The 23,426-nt window shown below is 41.5% G+C and overlaps 1 protein-coding gene across 10 annotated transcripts in view; it reads right to left on the bottom strand.

Moving 5' to 3' along the window:
- TRIM67 (tripartite motif containing 67) overlaps window positions 1–23,426 on the bottom strand; it is a 44,564-nt gene that overhangs the window by 8,574 nt on the left and 12,564 nt on the right. For 2 of the 10 annotated variants that reach the window (XM_067535762.1, XM_067535764.1), the window contains 6 exons: window positions 21,623–21,745; window positions 20,124–20,234; window positions 18,141–18,294; window positions 9,885–10,030; window positions 6,398–6,536; window positions 2,799–3,102 (listed from right to left, as the gene is read on the bottom strand). In XM_067535762.1, the coding sequence (XP_067391863.1) occupies window positions 2,799–3,102; window positions 6,398–6,536; window positions 9,885–10,030; window positions 18,141–18,294; window positions 20,124–20,234; window positions 21,623–21,745 (977 nt within the window). Of the gene's footprint in view, window positions 1–2,798; window positions 3,103–6,397; window positions 6,537–9,884; window positions 10,043–18,134; window positions 18,295–20,123; window positions 20,235–21,622; window positions 21,746–23,426 lie in introns of all 10 variants that reach the window. The other 8 variants (XM_067535763.1, XM_067535765.1, XM_067535767.1 and 5 more) reach the window with 8 other exon arrangements.

The following is a 23,426-nucleotide window of genomic DNA, read 5'->3' as shown; positions in this document are numbered from 1 at the left end:
GGCAGTGTGATCAGAAAGCCAAAATGTGTCCATTGTTTGCTTTCCGAAGAAAAAAAGCTTTTGCTAAGCTCTTGAGCCGCCAAGCAATACAGAGTGCTAGCCTGTAACAACACTCCAAGGAAATTTGCATCCATGAAATAGGTTTCTAGGACAGTATCGTACAGACTATTTGCCAGCATTTTTTCAGAAAACATCAGCTATTCCACAGAGCACTAATTTTTGTATTACTTAAAATTACTTCTGCCCTAAATCCAATCAAGGCATTAAAGGGATAGAGACAAGTATATTTTAATATAATTATCACATTTTAGTTATTTTATTCTATGTTGGTTTAGGGCCAGATCCAAAGCCCATTAAAGTCAATGGAAAAATTTCCACTGATTTCAGTAGACTTTGGCTCAGCCTTTAAATTGTTTTGCAAATCTAGAATGCCCTAGAAGCCAAGATGACTTTTTTAAAAATACTTCTTTGTTGTTCATGCATGTCATTTGTGATGCTGCCTAGATAAGGTGATGGCTGCATTATAAATTAGAACAGAGACAAATAAAACAGACGATAGTCACAACAGAAATGGTCAAGAATTTTCTTACAAAACATTTTTGTTGGAAAATGATGATTCATCAAAACTGAAATGTTTTGCAGAAACATGTCTATTTCAACAAAACTTTCTCAGATCCAAGATGGAATTAAACCACAGGAAGAATGAATAGTCTAGTGACCACCTGGGATGTGTGAGACCTAGGTTCAAGTCCCTGCTTCACCTGATTTATCTTGGGACTTGAATCTATTGTCCACATCCCATGTGAGTGCCCTAACCACTGGGCTATTGGCTATTCCTTCTCACCCCGGTCACAATTTTTTTTGAAAGGTCTAGTAATCATTCCAATGTGGAACAAAACCAAATGTTGAAAAAACAAAATATTTCACAAAACCAAACTTGTTTTCTGGACAGCACTAAATTCACCATGCTGGGAACAGGGTTTGCTTGATAACATTACAGCAGAAGAGTCCAGCACTGCTAGGTCATGTACTGGCAGTGGCCTTTGCTTTAAAATATTTTTTTTACTGTGGTATATTTTAAAACACAAAAATATACAGTACTTGCTACAGGAGATATAGAAACCAACTTTATGGTACTGTGACTATGAAGTAAGTATCTCTTTAATATCTAAAAAAAGATAAAATGATAACCAAGCCTTTCCAAGGTCACTGCAAGACTCTCTTAATTATTTGTTTTTAAGGAACAAATATTCAAGGTAGTGGGGTGGGAAGGGGCAGTGTGGTCCACTAAATAGGACACTGAACCAGGTTCTGCCATAGACCTGCTATGTGAACTTGGGTGAGTCATGTCATTTCTCTGTGTGTCAATTTCCCATAGCTGTAAAATAGGGTTAATAATACTTAGGTAAAATTTTCAAAAGCAGCAAAGTGACCTAGGCGCTGCCTACATCCCAATGACACCTTGTGGCACCCTTGATTGTCTTTCATAATCCCCATATGGGTCACGACCCACTGGGTGAGAAACACTGGTACAGATAGAATGGCCCAAATTCACTCCATTACCATGCTGTTGTAATTTGTGGGAATATGTCACTTCAGAGAAGAAGGTCCTAGCTATGTAGTTAGAATATAAAGTTAGGAATCAAAGATGTGGACAACCAAATAAAAATAATCAGAAGACTCAAAACAATGTATGATGACGGTGCTATAAATTATTTTTCTTAGCCTTAAAAATGCTGTAAGTAAATAAAATACTAGATAATACTTAGTCCTGCCATAAGTGCAAGTGACTGGACTAGAAGACCTCTCAAGTTTATTTCCAGTCCTTTGATTCTATGAAAACCAGCATTATCCAGTGATTTAATCAAATCAAACTTCATGACATGAATGGCGAACCTTGATTATGCCACTTAGTTAGAAATATTTCTTGTGAGCCATGACTGAGAAGTCGTGTCTTCAATTTATCCTAATAAAACTTACGTGAACCATCAGTGCACTCCTGAGAGTTATCTGATACTCCTGGACCCAAATCCAATCCTCATGTAACTCTACTGACTTCAGTTGTAGATCTTTTTATTATTTTTATTTGGTTGTCCAGACTTTTGATTACTAACTCTACTCCAACTACACAGCTTTCTTCCCAGCCAAGCCCCCATTTCTGAAGGCACATATTATTTCCAGGAATTACAGTATTGTGATATTGGCTGTTACACACTGGCTGATGCTGGGAAAATCCTTCTGACAAAAACAGGGTGCAGAATATATAAATGCAGATCACCACAGCGATAGCAAGGGGGTCAGGTTAGGTAAATCAGCCTTCACCTATCTCCAGCCCCCAATTGCCCAAATCCCAGATAAGGACCCCCAATTTTTCTCCACTTTGTGCCTCCAGTTCTTGCAACCTCCCATTGCAACCACTAATCTTCCAGTAGAAGACTGAATGGGATTCTTTGCAAAGTCTGTCAATATCTCTATTTAAGAAGGCAGATTAGTCACTGTTCATCAGTGTAAGGCATTCCCTCCTCTGTCCTTGCCCTCAAATCACCCCAGGCATGGCCATTCACTAGGTTTAATCATCTTTCAGTACTGCCAGCAAACATCTTCATTTTGAACAAATTGCAGCTGGGGCTTACATTTGCCTAATTGCTATTCTGCCCTGTGCCCACAAAGAATCCTGGGGAATGGAATGAAATCACCATTCCCACTGCTTCAATGAAAAGGAATGCAGAATCTTTAAAATGCTGTAGTTAAGGGGGGAAAAAACCAAGCCATGAGACAAGTCTACGATCAGAGCTTACCGACTTGTGTGAGAATTGCAATGCATGAACCAGCTGCGGTTGTTGTCAACATACATGGCCCACGCCTTGTCGTCCTTCCCTAGCATCATGTCTTTGACCACGTTAATTCTGGCTATTCCAAAAGCTGGATCTGGATGGTTATCATAACGATCCACATGTAGTTCCCAGTAATGTACTCCCTTGGAGAAGGCTGCCGTGCCCAGAACAACACGGTCATCATAACTACTGCAGGTGGCAGTCTGGTTGTCATTAGACAGGACTATATCCCGATGGGCTGAAGAAGGGTCGAAGGTGAACCAGGCCACTGTGCAGAAAGAATAAAGACATCTCAATAGCAGGAAAGGATGCAATAAAATGTAATTTTGCTTTATTTCAAGTAAGATTCTGCCCTCCTAAATTCCAACAATACTTTCAAGTGGAGAAGATATTCTTCCAATGTTAGTCTCTAAACTATAGCATTATGCACAGTTTCACCTCAGAGGTGACTGCATTTCAGTCATGGAAGAAAAGTAAGAATCCTCTATGTAATTTGCACAATCAGTCAAATTTGCAAGGCATTTTTCAATCTATTTGGATTAAAGGTGCCATATAACTGTAAACCAGCCAATATGTTTTTTCCTGTCTGTGCCTATATTTTGGGATGTAAGCTCCCTGGAGAAGTGGGAGTCTCTGGTTCGGTCTTGTACGTTGTTGAGCATATCACTGGTGCTGCAACAAATAAAAGACAAAAATAATTTGTCTCTGGACTTCCCCAAAGTCTTGGGCTGTTCACCCCCCCTGAGCCCCGACCAGGGTATTCTATCTGCTACCCAAGATCCACAAACCTGGGAATCCTGGACGCCTTATCATCTCAGGCATTGGCACTCTCACAGCAGGACTGTCAGGCTATATGGACTCTCTTCTCATGCCCTATGCCACCAGCACTGCTAGCTATCTTTGTGATACCACTGACTTCCTGAGAAAACTACAATCCATTGGTGATCTCCCAGAAAACACCATCCTAGCCACTACGGATGTAGAAGCTCTCGACACCAACATTCCACACAAAGATGGACTACAAGCCATCAGGAACATTTTCCCTGATGATGATATGTCACACCTGGTAGCTGAACTTTGTCCCGACCCGCAACTACTTCAGATTTGGAGCCAATCTATACCTTCAAGTCAGTGGCACAGCTATGGGCACCTGCATGGCCCCACAGTATGCCAACATTTTTATGGCTGACCTAGAACAACGCTTCCTCAAAACTCGTCCCCAAGCACCTCTCCTTTACCTACACCACATTGATGACATTTTCATCATCTGGACCCACGGAAAAGAGTCCCTTGAAGAATTCCACCGGGATTTCACACAAGAAATCCACTTCCTGGACACTACAATACAAATAAGGGATGGTCACATTAATACCACCCTATACCGAAAACCAACTGACCGCAATACGTATCTTCACGCCTTCAGCTTCCACCCTGGACACATTACACAATCCATTGTCTACAGCCAAGCCTTAAGATACAACCGGATTTGCTCTGATCCCTCAGACAGAGACAAAGACCTACAGGATCTCCATAAAACATTCTTAAAACTACTATACCCACCTGGAGAGGTGAAGAAACAAATTGACAGATCCAGACAGATACCCAGAAGTCACCTACTATAGGACAGACCCAACAAAGAAAACAACAGAACACCATTGGCCATCACCTACAGCCCCCAGCTAAAATCTCTCCAACACATCAAGGATCTAAAACCTCTCCTAGTATATGATGCCTTACTCACTCAAGCTGTGGGAGGCAGACCTATCCTTGCTTACCGACAGCCCCCCAACCTGAAGCAAACACTCACCAGCAACCGTACACCGTACAACAGGAACACTAACCCAGGAACATATCCCTGCAACAAACCCCGTTGCCAGCTCTGCCCACACATCGCCTCAAGTGACACCATCACAGGTCCTAACCACATCAGCCACACCATAAAGAGCTCATTCACCTGCACATCTACTAATGTAATATATGCCATCATGTGCCAGCAACGCCCCTCTGCCATGTACATTGGCCAAACCGGACTGTCACTACAAAAAAGAATAAATGGACACAAATCAAACATAAAAAATGGTAACATCCATAAACTAGTCGGAGAGTACTTCAATCTCCCAGGACACTCTGTAGCTGACCTGAAAGTCGCCATACTTCTACAAAAAAACTTCAAAAACAGACTTCAGCGAGAAACTGCAGAGCTGGAACTCATCTGCAAACTTCACACAATCAAACTGGGTCTGAATCGGGACTTGGAATGGTTAGCTCATTACAAGAAGTAATTGTCATTGTTCACACATTCTCACCTCCTAATCAATAGTTGTGAATAGGTCTCAACTACTCTAACTGAACGGACTTTGCTTATACCTACCTTCCCCGTTGTTGTTCCTTACCCTCGGATGTATATACATATACCCCCTATCTGATTTATATTCCTTACATCTGATGAAGTGGGTTACAGCCCACGAAAGCTTATGCCTGCAGAAATTAAATTTGTTAGTCTTTAAAGTGCTACAGGACTCTCATTGTTTTTGCTGGAAATACTGTTTCACTGTGTGTCCACATTCATTATAACTGGGTTTCACTGGCTTATTTTAAAATATTCCTTACACCTAAATATTTTATACTGACATATTTGACAACACTGTATAAATAAGGAGCATGATTATGGTGTTTGCTTCAGGATTCTTTTACTGTATCATTAATCAAGGTGAACTTCTTGTGGTGCCCATATGGATGTCAAGTGTAATTACACAGGAACACAGCATGAATTATCACACATATCTTATCAAACACTACTGTGAAATCAATATCAGTAGTGAAGAAAACACCAAAGACAAAGAGAAAGAGGTCGGGACAAGGAGTGGCATATAGCTATTCTCAGTGTGTGGTGTAAATGACTATGTACTATTGAGCAAACACAATGACCTCCACAGGCAAATGTACTTGTATGGTTTGAAACCTGGAGAGTTGCCAATATATAAAAGACACCAAAAGTCTAAAGAGCTGGATTTTATTTTTCTTTTACTATTTTTGAGAATTTGGGGCACAAGAAAGGGCTGGATTGACAACCTCAGAGACTGCAGGCTTGATTTTCAATGAGGGCACAACATAGCCAACAGCTATGTGCAGCTAAAACTGAACAAGTACTTTTCCAGCACTAAATCCTGTGCATGTACCCAACAAGATTCTAACACTATGTGCAAGTGTTAGACTCCTTCAAATGTGCGCACACATACTACTGCTGGAAAGTGTGCGCACATACACTCACGAAGGCAGAGGTCTGCTAAAGAGGCTCTGATATCTTCTATTTATCTACTGAAGGAGCAGCAGCAGTGTGGACTTCCCATATTGCCCCACTAATATACATAAATCCTAACCTGGAGGCACAGCATACAGGGTTGAGAGGGGAGCTCAATCTCTAGACTCGTTCAGTCCTGGGCCCCTTCATGAAGGTTATCAAAACCCATAATGCCAAATATATTGGTGGATGTGATGGAATGTGACTATTTGGCCACTGGGAATGGAACACTTGATGTTTTAATCATATAAACCAAACTCACCATCAGATGTCTGTAAAACAACTGTCTTGCTGTAAGGGCCAACTCCTGATGAATTAAAAGCTTTGACTCTTGCATTGTAGGTACTGTTGAAATGAAGGCCATCAATTGTGCATAAGGTCTCCTTGCCAACATACACTTCCTGAGCATTCAAAAAGACAGGAACTTAGCTCACCACCTTCTTCCCAGCTAAGGGTCTCACAGTCACACTTTTAAATATAAGCCACAAGATACTGTTCAATGTTTAGGGGAATTTAGAATGTACGTTATTATAGTAGGGATACTTACGTCCACAGAGGCTCAACATGGAGAAGAGAATTCAAGAAAGATTAGATACAGTGTGGAGGCAGTGAGAGTGAGATTAGATTAAAAAGGGAAGTCTAAAATGTATCATTTTGTTATTTCAAGGGGGTTGTCTCAATCCTCCTATGGGTTATTGTTAATATACAGCAATATAGTTTTGCAACCTAGATCCAAACCAAATACAGGGTCTGAAGAGGCTGATTTCTGAAGATAAAAAGAGCTTTGTATGTATCACATGGCTATACAACAACTAAAGGGAATGTGATAAATGACTGAAGGATCTGACTGATGCAAACACCAAGCAGGATGAGTCATCATTTGGAGCACACAGGGGTGGCTAGAAGTAATGGGATGAAATTATGAAAGAGAAAATGTAGGCAAAATATAAGTGAGATCTGTCAGGCAATGGAACAGTCTATAGGGATGAGGAAGAAACCACATTTTTAACTGGAGACTGAATAAAGCACTAGACAATCTCCAATAGGGAAATAATTAGAGCCTTGTGAAATTCTTTCATTTTTTTGTTTTATTTTTTGGGAATTTTGTGTTATTTCATGTCATCCTGCCCCAGGGAAAGTGGAGGACATGGGATGGGGCAGGGTCCTGCCCTAGGGGTCAGTATTGGAGAGTGAGCCTGCCCCACACTCACCCCTCGATGGTGGCTCTTGTCCTGCGGGGCTAGGCCTGGTTCCCCACTCCCCAGGTGTTGTGACCTGGCCCATTGGGTCGCAGCACTGCTCAGGCTTATCCCAACAGCACCCTCATCATGATGATGGCTGGGACAAACCTGAGCAGTGCTATGACCCCATGGGCCACGTCACAACACCTAGAGCAGGGAGCCAGGCCCAGACCTGTGGGACAGCAGACAGCACTGCAGGGTGAGTTTTTCATTTTATCACTTTTCATATATTCTTTTCTGTTTTATTTCATGTTATTTCACATTTGCGAAAAACACGGGCTCTAGAAATAATCCTGCATTGGCAGGATGATGGAATACATGACTTCTAGGACATTCCACATCCAGTGTCTATGATTCTGTGAAATACTTAGATTTACAGTAGCTAATACCCTAAAACAGCACTTAAGGCCCTGATTCAGCAGAGCACTTGTGTCCCAAGTCTGTAAAGCGTTTAAGAACCTGAGTAATCCCACTGAAGTCAATGACTCTTAAGTATACATTTAAACTCATTGCTGAATAGGGTAGGGATTACTTGTGCTTTCAGTAACACAATAAAGAGTCAACTCCATATTATAAAATACATTTTGTGTGAGTTAAATTGTGATTTGGGGGCAATTTTTACATTCTTGAATGTTTTTGCCATTGTTTACTGACTGTTTGTGCTCATTCAGATTAAGGTACTTTGCAGTGATATGAACTAAGCCTGTTTTTTAAATCCACAGGCCAGATGCTGATAAAGTCTTGGGGGGAATCCAGCTGGTATTACTGATTTAGATATCAAATATCACATACAAAATGTAGGCATATTTTTATTGGAATGGCATTTCCTGAGAAGCAGACACATTTTGTTTTAAAACAGCTAAAGCAGATGGTATTTATATCACAGCAGTGCAGGCAAAATTACCCTTTTGGAGGGATCTCAAAAATTCGGATCTCTCTTGGTATATTCTGAATCCACAACCATAAAATTTTGGATTCACAAAAATCTATTGGAGGAATAGATCTGGATGTGTCCCTGCTTTGAGTACAAGTAAGGGGTGTATTGATATGAGATCTTATAAATTATTTATACTGGGGATGAAATTTGTGTTTTTATTTATTTAGATTTAAATCATAATTTTAAATGTGCCTATCAAAACCTGAAGGAGCCCTTATTCATCATTAATAATGCAATAAAACCCCAAAATCATTAAAGTAATAATTTCAACACCAACTCAGCTAGCCATCTCCAAAAACTCCTTTCCATCCTTTCATTGTTGTGGGAAGCACATGCTCAGTCCTCTACAAAACCCTAGCAAACAGGCAGCCACCAAATTTGGGATATTTCACATCAAGTGAGCAGGGGAGGAAGTTCCAGAGTTCTGCAGCCCTCACCGCGAATACACCCTGCCAGCCACTCTCTCTCTTTTAGAATGAGGGGGATTCAGCTCATGCACCCCTGCTGACCACAGATGTGGCAGCATAAGACAGGGAAAGAGAAGATCCTTCAGGTAGGCCAGTCTCAGGTCAGAATCGACACCTAAACTCCACCCAGAGACCAATGGGCAGCCAGTGCAGATCCCAGAGCACTGGTGTTATACACTCCCAGGAGGATGACTTGCTCAATAAGTCATTTGCTGTGTTCTGCACCAGCTTCAGTCTCTGAAAGGTTTTAAGGTGCAATCCCATGTAGAGCACATTGCAATTGTTTAATCTTGAGATAACAAAAGCCTGGATAATGGTGGCAAGGTCCACATCTGAAAGGAAATGCTGCAGCCTCCAAGCCAGATGCAAATGATAAAAAGATGGTTGAGTCACTCCTGTAATATGATTGTCAAGCAGAAGTAGGGATTCTAGAATCACCCCTAAGTTGCAATAATGGCAGATGTACTCCTTCAAAGGGACTCATATAACCTCCACCATCTACCGCTGCTTCCTGCAACCCACCACCTTGTCCGGGTTGAGTTTCAGCCACTCACCCTCTTCTGTGACCATAGAAAGGATTTTGAGAACCTAAGATGAATGCCAAATTTACCCAGAAAACCAGAACTAGTAGAATTGTTCCACGATTGCATTTCTTGATCTGGGTCATTGTTTGCTAGATGCAGCTGACAGAGAAGTCTGCAAAGGAACTGTCTCAATTCCTGGGACATTTATACACTGGCTTCAATCTTAGCATAGATTAGAGCAGCCATGGGGCTTCTCTATTCCACTCCAGTTGACTATAACTTGCAAGGGGCTATCAGCCAGCTGGGGACTGCAGTAGTGCCCTGAAATTCCACCTTCCACCCCCACAAACCCTCTGTGCCAGAATCTGCAGGAGGGTAGCACAGAAACTGACTGCACTAATTACAGACTCCTCCATGCAAGGGGAATCCTCATCTGGGGCGATCCAGCAGCTTTCTGGCCCCATTGTATTGCAGAAGCAGGAATGAATTAGAGAATCTGCCCTCCTACATCCATGTCCTTATGTAAGTTTAACAATAAACACAGAGACAAACACAAATAAATGCTGAATGAAGTCCTCACTCGGAATTGGCCACCATCTCCATCATCAAGTTCCAAGATATAACCTTCCACTGGATTGTGGGTAAAGGGTGGCATCCTCCAGGCCAGTGTCACACTGTTGTTTCGGGTGCAACACTTCTCCAGCTGCAGTAATGGGACTGGCGGCACTGTAATGGGAACTGAGTACAGATTAGTATAATTCTATCCTTACCCATCAGGCTCTGTTGTTAGCAATATGATGATCCATCATTTTCCTTACCTCCCCTTTAATCCCGCAAGGTAGCCAAAATTACTTAGGGATAGAGCTGATCAGAAAATGTGGCAATGTGAAATAACCAAACTTCAACTCCCATGAGGCACTGTGGCAGCCTTTCCAAATTGAAATATTTCTGTTTGGGGTATTTTGTTTTTGAACAAAAAATTGAAATTTTTCACAGAAAGCAAATTTCACAAAAATGTTGTTTAGTCAAAACCCCAATTTTCCGGTTAAAAAAAAGTTTCAATAGATGCATAGGGATACTACTAAAGAAAAATTGTTTCATTTGAATCTTTTATCTGAATCACTCTGCCCAGGTAGAAAAGTTTATTTTCAGGTTACAGGAGTTTACTCCGTCATAACGGAGGGGTGGCTGTCCAAACCTGAGTGGTGCTATGACCCCGTGTGCCAGCTCACAACACCCAGAGTGGAGACACAGATTCAGCTCTGTGGGACAGGAACCACTACAGCAGGGTGATTTCTGTAAGTGCAAATGACCCCTTTAGCCCACACTAAAGCTGCCCATAGCTCTCAGCTCCCATGGACTTAGCTGTTAAAAATGTCAATTTGCTCTTCTTTTCTAGTTTATTTTTCTTGTTTGCCTGTGTGACAGCCAGCTCTTTGAGCTGTTCTTTCTATTCTCTCTCTCTCTCCCTCTCCCTCTGGTATACTGTACAAAGAACATTGTGGAAAAATTACCAGGGTTGTGTTATGTGGCTAAACCTCTACCTCCACTCGTGAGCTGACAGAATATCAATATTGCACTTATGATAAACAATACAGAAGTTATAGTGGCCTTCTGATGACATCAGCAAGTGTTGCAGTGAATGCTGATACTAAGGAGCCCAGAAGAATGAGTGTGGCTGACAGCTTTTAAAATAAATTATTAAAGGTGACCTGTGTAGGGGACCTGCCCCGCTTGTGACCTCTTTTGCTTCTTTATGATATTTAAAGAAGTCATGAAAGTGTATTATAAATAAAAATCTGCTTGGTTTTTTTACATTAGAGCTTGGGTCTTATCTTCCCTGGAACAACGTATGGTAACTGGAGAACTAGTGAAACTGTAATATCACAAAAGTCAAAAAACTCAAAGCTGAGCAGTTATGAGGAGAAGGGAGTTTCAAATGGACTGTTTAAAACTTTGGGGGGAGGAAGGGGCAGGTGTTTGTTTGTTTGTTTGTTTTTGTTAACATATATTATGTCAGTGACTGATGAACGCTGTGGAGAAAAGACATCTTTGTTAAAGAGTACCACTCTAGCCACTTTAGTTAAAAAGTGAAGTTCACAACACACATCCAATGAGAACCCCTCCAAGATCCCCTTCACAAAACAAGAGGAAGATCAGATTCCTGATATTTCCAAGGTAAAATCTAAGCAAAAAAATCCCAAACCTTAAAGAGAAAGTTTTCAGGCTTTGTCCATCATAAAGAAGAGAAAAAAGGCACGTGCCCAATTTGCAGGTCGCCTTTAAGCCTTAAAAAAGTAGTAATGTTACCTAGTTTTGCTATGTGCTTTTAAATAGGCGAGACACAATTCTCACTTCCTCCTGGATCCCTCGCCTCCAGGATACATGAAACTCCTATTGACTTCAAGGCATGTAAGTCATATATTTTGAGGCAAAGAGGTGGGGTTCTGCTGTGTTACATACCAGAGGTGAATGCATTTCAGTATTTGTGAAATGATTCTTGTGCAGCTCCTACCTACCTACCACTCATGGATATTGTGAAAGTTAGGGCCACAGTGTGACTTGGGGGACTGCATGGCCACACAGTGATGCAAGGAGGAGTAAGACCCACAACCTACCTTTCTATTCCTAACTAGACCCCTGCACGGTCTCCCTGGATTTTGGGTCCAAGCATATAGGAGTAAGCAGTTGCTACATGCCTGCTGCTAATTTCTGCCTCTCACCCCATGTAGATAGGTGGAGAGTAAGTGGGAATGGGCAGAGCTTCGGCTCCACCCCCAACCTAGTGGGGCCTGGGCGGCGGAGCAATCTGCTACTTATAAGAGCCAGTAGCAGATTGTCACTTTTCTGGAGCAAATGGGGACTGGGGAAAGAACTGTGCCTCTCTGTCTTCAAATACATGAAAGGGAAGTGAATTATTTAGGGCAGTTCATTGGGCTGTATTTAAGAGTAATTGCACACACTTTAAAAAAAAAAAAAAAAAGGTAAATGTAGGCTAAGTATCATGGGGGGAAAAAAGAACACTTAGCTGTTAAATTACAGAACTGCCCCATCACTTGTGCCATTTAAAACTATATCGGAGAAAGCACTAAAAACAATGCTGTAAGGAACAATGCTGCTTTGGCAGAGAGTGGACCAGACAAACGAACACGTTTTTTTCCATCTCTAATTGCTGTATTGTGATTCTGTAAATGATGCAGGCAGGACATCCTTTGAGTACGAGATCAACATTGTGTCATTGATTTCTCATGTCAAGTCAGCAGCTTAGTCACTCAAAATTCAACTCATCCCATAGCCCCTCCCTCCGTAGGCACAGGGCTGGATTTTCAAAGCTTCTATTTGCTGTGTCAACCTAACCAGCGAGCTGTACAATGACTTTTCCCCTAAGATAATCAGTAGGGTGATTATATTCAGCAAGACAACAGTCCAACGAGGGATTTTGTAAGATTTAGATCCTCCTATTCCCCCCACCAAAACAGCCAGTTAAACTGGCTAAAGACCCTGGCCGACACACACTGTGATCACCAAGCAAGAGGACAAGGTCACACTCAGATATCTGCATCCACTCTGTCATTACTTGAAATAAACAGAGATGAAACTAGGGATGAAGCCACTCATTTGGATTTTCCAAATACCAAATAATTTTTCTTTGATGAGTCTGAGTAGTGAGAGACTTGTCAGGTGCGGGGTTGGGGTGAGGCAGGAGGGAGTCTCCACAGGAAGATGTGGGTGGGGTGATCATGGGGGTTGGGTAGGGATGGCAGGAAGGAGATAACACTCCTGGGGAGGAGAAGCAGACAGATTAATATTTGGAGCTAAGTCAGGGTGGAAAGAGGTAGCTGGTTTTTAAAGCTATGTCAGGTTTGCAGAGAAGGCCGCAGTGGGTGACAGTGGGTGTAAGTGTTTCTGAAGCAGGGCTGGATATTGGGAAGGAGCTACAGCAGAGGCAGTGTGAGAGTACGTGGGTTATCTCTGGATCATGCCACATGGCAGGAGGGGGGTGGAGTGGGTGAAAGGAATGGGGAAAAGACGGGCAATCATATGGCAAAAGTGATTTTAAGTATTTGTGTCCGTTATTCATTTTGCAATAAACACTAATCCTGTCAATATTCCAGAATTCAAGAACAAATCAGACCTGGATCAGATCTCTGCCCACATCTTCAGTGAAAACAGAGTGAGGGCTTGTCTTCACTTACCACAGAGATTCGGCAGCAGTCGACCGGAGTTACGCAAGCTATGCAAAAAACTTGTGTAACTCCCATCAACTTCTCTGCTTCTGTTCTGTGCGCCATCTTCACTGCACTGCGCCGACGGGAACCGCGTTCCCATCGACACAGTGCTACGCCACTTGAGAAGGTGGTCTTAATACATCGATTTCTGGATCAACCGAGCGGGTCTGCACTGACTGCTCAGTCGATCCAGAGAAGTCAATCTGACGGCGGCGAATTTGCTGCCGTCAGTGAAGACAGCCTGAATGTGATGTACAGAACCTGCTAGTCATGGAGAAGGGTAGGGATTTTAGGCCATGACAATCAGAAAATATAATGGAGGGAAGAGGACAGAGGTGAAGGAAAGAGATGTGGGCTAGATCAAAATGCTACCTAATATTAGAAACTGTGCACATCTCTCAGTGGATCAACATATCCCCTTCAGTATTGAGCTATTGTTAATGGGTTAGCACAGAGTCACTGCTGTGAATGTATCATTGTTTAAGCATCATTACTACACATATCACACTTTTGCTTTCTGTACAGTAAATCTGCAACAGATTACATTTCTCAGTGTTAAAGAAACTTTGCCTGATGATTATTCACTGAAATTAGTTTTGGATCTGAGGCATATACTCACACCACCAGTAAGATATATGCACAAGTCACCAAGGCAAATTTAATACAATCTGATCTCATTTTCATTCTTCTTTGTCTAATGCAGTGAATCAGTGTTTGTTTATGAGCAGGCATTCACCTCCCACTGACCCACGCAAGCTCAGTGATGTTGAATGAGGCCAGAGGTTTGAAAAAAGATTTTAGAAATGCAAGCATCAACAAATGCTGATGAGAATATTCCATTCCTCTGGGGTGAAGTTACCCTATCGCAGTTCTCCCCTTCCTCCCTGCCTCCCCACCCCCAATCTTCTTTATTCATACACGGACAGCTTCATTTCCTACTCCAATTTCCAACCTTCAGGTACCAGGGTGAACATAAACAACTTGCAGTTGGAAGTGTCAATCCAATACATTTGCCTTTGGGATTGTACCCGATCTCCCATTGTGGTTTAGCTCTGAATGTCATTAAAAGCACATTCTCAAGCCAGGCCAAACAACACAGAGAGTGGGTAGAATTTTGATATGACACCAAAACACTTGGCAAAGATTGATTGCTCTATGGTGCAGTTTGATGACTGGGACTGGAGAAAGAGAAGCCAGTTTCAGGAGTGCCATATATTTTTGAGAGACCACAGGCTCAAGAATGCAAGCCTAGGGATTGCTCTGTATTCAGCTAGTGGCTAAACAATAGAGCCTCAACAGGTAATGCTGGCTTCTCAGTATATTTAATAAAGCTCTGTTGCGTACCGCTCTGGTTATTTGCTAGTGAAACATGGTCACTTATTTTGAAATAATTCCTTCTATTTCTACGTGCAGGGTCATCTAGATGGTGGGCACTTCAAATTCTCAACATGTGGATGAGATGATGGTGTAAAGTTGATTTTAAATTTATTAGGTACTAAGAAATCGGTGTGGAAGGGAGAGACTTTACCGAAGGGATGAACTCTACTTTAGCCAGGCAGCTTGCTGACACAGAACAATGACACAGGAAAGCTTTTTAGGGCAGGCCAACATAAACTGGGTAGCCTCAGGCTGGACAAAGACATCTAGGAATACAAAGGCACCTTTCTGTCTGGAATGGAAATGAACTGGGGGGGAGAAAAGGGTTAAGATAGAATCATAGAATCATAGAATATTAGAGTTGGAAGGGACCTCAGGAGGTCATCTAGTCCAACCCCCTGCTCAAAGCAGGACTAACAAAAGTAAATTCCAGAAAAAATACCAACATGTCAGATTAAGGGGATGTCTATACTGCAATCACAGAGTGTGGCTGCAGCTCATGTAGATTTAATCTAGCTAGTTTGGGACCTGGAGCAGTGAAGCTGCAGCAGTGTGCATTTCAGTGTCAGCTAGTAGCATGAGTAATTAATTACCCAGGGTTCACTGTGGGCTTGTTCACCCACGTTGAAGTGCACTCTGTGACAGATTCACTGCTCAGGACCCGAGCTACCTAGATTATGGGTAGCTTGGGTAGGTCTATCGAGCTGCAGTCACACCCCATGATTGCAGTATAAACATACCCTATGAGTTAAACAGAAACAGGCATACAGTAAAAAATGTACGTGTGTGCATACACACACACACACACACAAAGGGCTCTCTATATGCCGAGCAATTCCTATCTTCCTATGATTGTATATTTATTTAAAATTAGAATATGGCTAGTACTACTTGACCACACAGAGGTATAAGGGGGAGTAAGAGCCTTCCCTATGCCCCTGGAAGGGCTACCTGGTCCTTGGGTACAGTCCCCAGGAGAAAGCAGGTGCAGGTGGGCAGAGAATGGGCACAGCCTTGGTTCTACCCTCCAAATGCACAAGCCAATGGAGGTGACATTGTTAGGTCTGGGGAGGGGAGTGATTTGCTGCAGGTTGTAAATTAAAAAACAGTGAATGTCTGGAAGCCAAAAATCTAAGGTATTCCCATCTCAGGTGCTCTGCAGGTTGCTTAGCTATTTGGAATGCATGAGTGGCTTACTTAAATTCATTATTAGCTCTTCAGGGGGGACTATAATCCAATATTAAATTTAGATTGATTAAAACACCTCTGAGTTGATAACTCAACCCACTGCAGATAACACTCAGAGAGGCTTTATCAGTTACATTTTAAATCTCATGCCTTGTGCTCCCGCTTCTATTTTTCTGTCTGTTAAATATTTTAAAGTTGCAATTTACTGATGCTTTTGGAGTGGCTTCATTTATATAACCAATTTATGCTGAGACGCATTCCCCTCTCAATGAACATGTTTTGGCCTTTAACTATTTATCTGAATTCAACAATTTCCATAGTTTCTCCAAGGATTTATCTATCAAATTAGCGACTCTATTTGCATTAGCTTGGGTCTCTTTGAATTCAGAATTAAGCCTACAGAGAACAGAAACTAGATGAACATGAATCCTCATCTTTATGGACTGTTCTTGTGGAGTCAGAGAAAAACAAAGTTATCTTCAACCCATCCAGTACTTTCTAGAAAACTCTTCCTTGTCTTCCACATGTATCCTTAGGTCTGGATTCAAAGCCCTTTGAAGTCAGTGGAAAGACTCCCATTGAGCTCAATGGGCTCAGGTCCCTACAGAATGCCTGTCTATCTGTCCATACATTCAGTGCTGATGTACCCATCACCCTGCTATCTAAGTACCAAGCACAACATTTAGAACTGCATTACATATTTTTTTTGCAAATGGCACCTACTCCCTACCATCTCCCATTTTCAGCTATTCTTAATTTAACTTTCCCCCCTCCCTTTTGTTCTCCCTTCTCCTCCCTGTTCGTCCTCTGCCCACAGGAAACATCACCAGCTGCTCTTCTGTTGTTGTTATTGAGGGAGGCCTTGTACAAAAAGATGGGTTTTGCAATTTGTCCTATAGACAGTCAGGCTTGGGCTTATCCTGATCTTTGGTGTTAAGGAATTCCATAGCCAATGACCTTCCATGGAAATTTCTTGCCCATATTTCCAAAAGCTTTATCTTGGGCTCTGGCAACTGCAGTATCCCCACTGAGTATAACTATCATGGTGGTACTACCATACTCAGAGTAAGTGACTTGTTTGCAACGGACGCTAGCTACTCTTGCTGACACACTGGTAACTAGAGCTGGTGGGAAATTTTTCGATGAAACTGTTTTCTGTCAAAAACCGCTGTTTTGTCAAAACCTAAATGGTTTGTGGAAACGTATCAGTTTTGACAAAAAAGTTTGAGGGTGGGAGGAAGAGAGAGAGCATGAACAAATTTACTCCAGAATAACCAATAACCTGGTGGTTTGGGCACTCAGCTAGGATACAAGACACTGAAGTTCAAGTCCCTGCTCTCCAAGTCATTGCCCTAATCACTGGGCTACATAGTCACTCTTGTGCTTTCTCTCCTGTTCCACTTTGTATAAATCATTCAATATTAATTGCTTCAGAGTAATACCTGACTACATAGCCGAGTGGGTAGGGTACAGACTCAGATAGAATAGGATTTTGAACCTGGGTCTCCCACATCCTAGCTGAGTGACCTAACCACGAGGCTATTGGCCCTTTAAGGATAACCTTTTCCTCATATTTTCACAATACAATTTTGAAACCTCAAAATTTTCCATGAAAAGCGATTGTGGTTTTCCAGCCAGCCCTACTGGTAACTCATTTTTAATTAATTGCATTAAACTTGTTAATGCTACAGAATGGAGCTACCTTGTTTTCAAGGTCACATTGACACCAGTGCCTTCACCACCTTCAAAACTGGCAGATGGTCCCTATCTGAAACTTTTATCTTTTCAAATCTTTAACTTTATCTCCTGTCACTGTCTGAGCTTGTCTGGGTCACTTGAGGTGAGGTGAAAGCACTCCTTGGTAAACTCATGTTTGATTAATAGAAGACAAAAATAGCTTTCCCCAAATTGCAAGTAGTTTTTTTTTTCCTCTCTCTCTCTCCCTCCCTCCCTCCCTTCCTTCCTTCACCTCTCCTACTACAGCACTGTTTCAAAGCAGACATGAAAAAAATACAAACCAAATCACAAAAGCTCACCCCTACATTTCATCTGAATAAAATCCAGCTGGTGAATTGACTGGAGTAAAGGTTCACTATCCAGAGTCAGGTCAAAGTCAGCTGATACTTTTGGTTCCAAGGCTCCTTTGACCCACTGTTCCTGAGACACTTGAACACGTTTGATTAAAGCATCTGAAATCTTAAAAAGAACATTAAGCATTTAATGAAACTGCAAATGCAAAATATATCAGAATAAGTTAAAAGTGGCAGATCTGAATGGCTATGCTATATCATACAAGGAGACTGGGAGCATCATGGTCTAATTGAAGCAGGACACATGGCAATTTTGCCGTGAGTTCCACGTGTGCTGCATCTTCTCATGTTGTCTTTTCAAAACCAATCCCTTGGGAGAGTTGGAAAAGAAAAGAGTTTTCTTTGAAAAGAAGCTTTGTGGAATATAGGAATGGGAATGTATCTTAACTCCTTGGGAGCCACACAGAAAGCTGAGTTCTCTCTGATCTGCACAGCAGCTCTCTTGATATCTTGTTTCGTCTCCATGAATAGAAGGGAGAAGATCTCGGACCCCAGAGGGTCTTTAATTTAGCAGACAAAGTCCAGCAGACAGAAGTTGAAGCTAGAAAAATTCAAACTGGAACTAAGATGCACATTTTTAATAGTGAGGGTAATTAACCATTGGAACAGATCACCAAAGGATGAGGTGGGTTCTCCATGAAATCAAGATTGGATCCCCTTCTTAAAGCTCTGCTCTAATCTAACTGCAAACTATTGGGCTTTTATGAATACTGCCAAGATATTTAGTGACTCGATTCTATTGGGTTTGTGATGGTAACCATGAAAAAATCTTACAGGTTTCAGAAACAACTTAATAAATCCATATTGACTGGCAAACTAGAGTAAGTTAGAAGAAGGTGTGTCACTATGAGGATTTCATTATAACAGCTAAGTCTAAATGATCAGACAATATCTCTTTACATTTGGCAAGGGGAAGAAAAAGACACCACTGATCACCATGTTCTGTTTTGTAACTGACTCAGGATCACCCCCAAAATCCCTATTCAGCTTTTATTTAGTTCTTGCCGAGGCAAAACTCCAACAGGCCAAATCCTGAGACAAGGAAATTGCAGGTGTTCAGAACCTCTCAGAGTTTAGCCCATGGCTTCAGTGAGGCATTTGCTTTAGTGAAGACTGAGTAAGGACTTCAGATTAGGCTCTATTAAAATACCATGGTAAATGGTAGTTTGGATCAAAGAAACAATTTAGCCTTTAATACATGGCAATTTGGAGTTAGACTGTGCTTGGTCCATATAGGAGTACCTGTAACCCCCCTCCCTTATATACCAGCATGGGTTACCTTTAAACCAAGTTTCATCATCTAGAAAACATTATCGTTTGTAAATTAGATGTGACATGCAACAAGAGAGATGTTCCATATCTCCATCAAAATTGGCACACATTTTGGTGTCACACACTGGCAGGTTTGAAGGTTGAGAGGTATGGTGCCAGGAAGGGGACATATCAGGAGCAAGCTGGAGGCTTGGTGGTGTTGGAGTCCATGGTGTAAGGTCTCTATGCTTCTCTAACTAACTGATACTGGGGCTAGGTTGGTGCAAAACTCAGGAAACCATAACCAGTTCTCTGATGGTCTCCTACCCAATTCCTATGCAGTGAGAGCAGGCTGGGCAAAGGGAAGAATTGATCTTCAACGTCCATTCAAATCTTGGCCTCCACTTGGTACTACCAACAAGAGTACCAATTATGGCAGAGGTTTTTTTTTGGTGATGCAAACCCTGTCCCGTTGGGAAATGCGCAGAGGCCACCGGAGTCATGTCACGCTAGCCACCAAATTGTAATAATTTCCAGGTATTATGGACACGGACTGGATGTGAATCTGCAGCTGAAAGGCTCCATAGCTCATTTCCAAGGCCTTCAGCCAAGCAGCCCACCATCTCAAGGTCTATGTTCCAATATAACCTTTTTGTTCCTTCGCCAGACTAGAAAGGAAAATACCTGTAAAAAACCAGAGGGATCGTTTTCTTTGATTACTTCCAGACAGTATTCCATAAGCCCTGTTGACTGACGTAGCTTCAACGTACAGTGATTTATCTGGTCCCAAACAACCTGCAAAAGAAAACCTCAGTACATGTCTGATAATCCTCTCAGTTTTCATTGAATCAAGTAAATTATTTTAGAAGCAGCAGCAGTGAATAGAAGAGAGTGTTAAAGCTATGTTTGTTTTAGCTGCCATATGGGCATTACCCCATCTGCATGAGCTACACTTATTTGCTTTGTATTGTAAATACTGATAATGAGTTTGGCAAAACGTCATGTGCAGGGAATCTCAATTATCAGAGCAGATTAAGTGTGGAATACTCATGTTTGCTCATGGCTGAAGGAGTTAGGATCTAATGGGTGTAGAATTTTTTAACTGCACATGCAACCGAACTTCCATTAAAGTTTGAGCTTTTAATAAAGAAACTAACTTAAACCCAATACATTATACAGGATAACTATGACGATTGCTATGCAGTCCATAGTCTATCATTCCCTTCCCAATTTACAATAGACCCTTGTTCGTCAAGAGGATGCATTGGTAGGGAAAAGAATAAGAAAGGCACATCTCTCATTTATCCCAACTTTGGACTTGTTTCTGCTCTCATGCTACTGTAAATCAGGAGTAAGTCTACTGCAGTCAATAGAGTTACTCAATGTAAAAATGGTGTAAGTGGAAGGAGAATCAGGCCTTTTATTGGGACATCCACTAATTTAGGAAGTTGTGACAGTGGGGTTCTTGGAACACCTAGCTGAAGCAGTCTTTCCGTTCCCTTTACATTTTGTTAGGCAGAGAATAGAAAAAAATCTAAAATATTTGTAATGCACCCAGCACTTGTAATGTCTAGGTATCAAATATAGAGCTATGAGTTGCATGAAATTTGTCCATAAAGAACCCTACTGACCACCACTCCATTCAGCCAGTTACATTTCTCTTTCCTTCCCCTTTCTCTTATTTCTCTAGAGTAGAGAGTGAAAGAGAATCTCAGGATGCGTCTCATTGACACTTGAGATTCTGAAGGTTTAAAGAATGAGCTAAATCCTGAAGTTTTTATTGAGTTCTTTCTCAAACAAGATTGCTTCCATTTGGCCAAAAAATAGAGAGGTGCCAACTGCTTGAACTGCCCATTGATTTCAGTGGGAGTTGTGATTTCTTAGCACCTGTCAGGATTTGACCCATAGGCAATACTCTTATTGAAGTCTAAGATTGAAGCATCGATTAAGTACATGCCTACCTTTAAACCCATGAATAATTCCACTGAAATCATGCTTTAAATACCTTGTTAAACTGGGGTCTGAATAAGGACTTTAAGATTTGGTCAACGGGAATTTTAACTGAGTAAGAACTTCAGGACTTAGCCTAATGTACATTAACGCTAGGCTAAAGAGTCACTTCAGTAGAAATATTTGTAGCCACACTCTCTGGAATGCTTGCAACTTATAATAGTGGGACTCACCTTTAATTTCTGTTCACGCTCTTTGGTAACTTTTGTGAGCAGTTTTGCCTTTTGACGAGTTAACGCATCAACCAGGGCATCACACTGAGCAACTAGACAAGCTTCATAATCTAACCCATTCTCCTATAAGAAGGTGACAATCATATTCATCTATGAAAATGAAGTTTTATAGTAAAAGATGTTATTTACCCAAACCAATATTCATGTTTTACATTTAGAAAATGTTTCCTTTCAAGAGTTTGGCATGTCATTTTTCCTTTGTGATTCCATCATATATTGCACCATTAACAGCTGCTGGCTATAAAATGCCTAAAGGGACACTGTCAAGATGATTATGCTATACAATTGATTTACTGTAGTCCATTAATATACTAGCATTCTCCAGACAAGTGAATACTTGGGAGTCTCTATGTATTATTAAAATATTGTTCCAAATTCTGCTCTCAGTTACCCCATTGAAACTCCTCTGAAATCAGAACTAGAACAGAAACTAGAGCAGAATGTAGTCTACAAGACTGATCCCAAGGGGAATGAACTAAGAATAAATACAATTCTTGGGATTGTGGTATATTGCCTCAAACTGAAGGCTGAGGGCAATATGCATAATCAAAGGAACAATTTTAACTCAAGCCCTTCCCCCCACTCCACCTTCTTGTAGTTAGCACATGCTTACATCTTCCCTGGAAACATGAATTTGCTTAGCCTTTAAAAAAATACACTGTAGGTTTTAATCACATAGCAGTGAAATTCACCTCTGTACAGAGGACCCGCAGAAGGCCTATGCAGCACTTTGGTCAGAATTTCAGGGGGATTTAAATAGCGCTTAGGTTTTGGGCTTGTTCTCTGCACACAGGTGAATTTCACTCCTATGGAATTCACAACATAAGACTGATTTAAATGTAAATCCTCATACAAGCTAAGCAGCTACTCTTGAGATCAGAAGGAGAAGGAAGCCTTCATGCTGCTGTGTCCAGGAGACACTGGGCTGTCCAACCAGCTTCCCCCCAAATCCCAGTTCAGCACCTAAACTTTAGTGCGCTTAAATTTGACCATGTGCTTAAATCCCATTTAAGTCAATGTCTCTCTCTATTTCCCCCCTTGGGTTATTTTTACGCATCTGATTTGTCCACTTGGCCAAAATTGGATTTATGCTATTGCCTGCCTAAAGGCTGGAGGACAATTCTCTACATTTGATACAGCAGATAACGGTACCCACTTCTAGCAGGCTGGCCACTATGGTAGTCAGTTTTCCCAGGATTAGTATAACTGGCAAAGTTTTCCACTGTCTTCTGCTTAAAGCTTCAATTCAACAAAGTACTTAAGCATGTGCTTACCTTTAAGCATGTGCTTAAATCCCATTGAATCAGTAGAGTCTCAGGAAAGAATTAATGTGTCAACAGATGTAAACCCTGATGCACCTTGTGTGAGCATTTACACCTGTGCAAAGTGAGAAGGCAATACTACCAGTCTGAGGGGGGGAGAATTTTGCACCCACTTTGCCTAGGAGTAAATGACTCCAAAGTGCAAAACAGTGGAAAATCAGGCCCAGTGATGATAGACAGATATAGTCACCAAAGGGTTTACGGTATTTTTAGACCTTTAACTTATTCATTCCTCTGACAACATTCACTTTCAAATCAGTTATTAAAACCACAAGTATTACTTTTATAGGAATGAATTCCTGAATGTTTTTAGGCTTTAAATATAAATTAATCTATGAATGTGCACAATTTGCTGCCCCAGCATGTACGGGTTATACACACTGCTTTGCTTATGTTAGGGACTACATGTATGTCTTTTTATT

This window comes from Emydura macquarii, unplaced genomic scaffold, assembly GCF_026122565.2.
Source record: "Emydura macquarii macquarii isolate MOO-44397 ecotype Brisbane River unplaced genomic scaffold, CSIRO-AGI_Emac_v2 contig_3517, whole genome shotgun sequence".
NCBI lineage: Eukaryota > Metazoa > Chordata > Testudines > Chelidae > Emydura > Emydura macquarii.
This window is presented reverse-complemented; position numbering and strand designations above follow the sequence as displayed.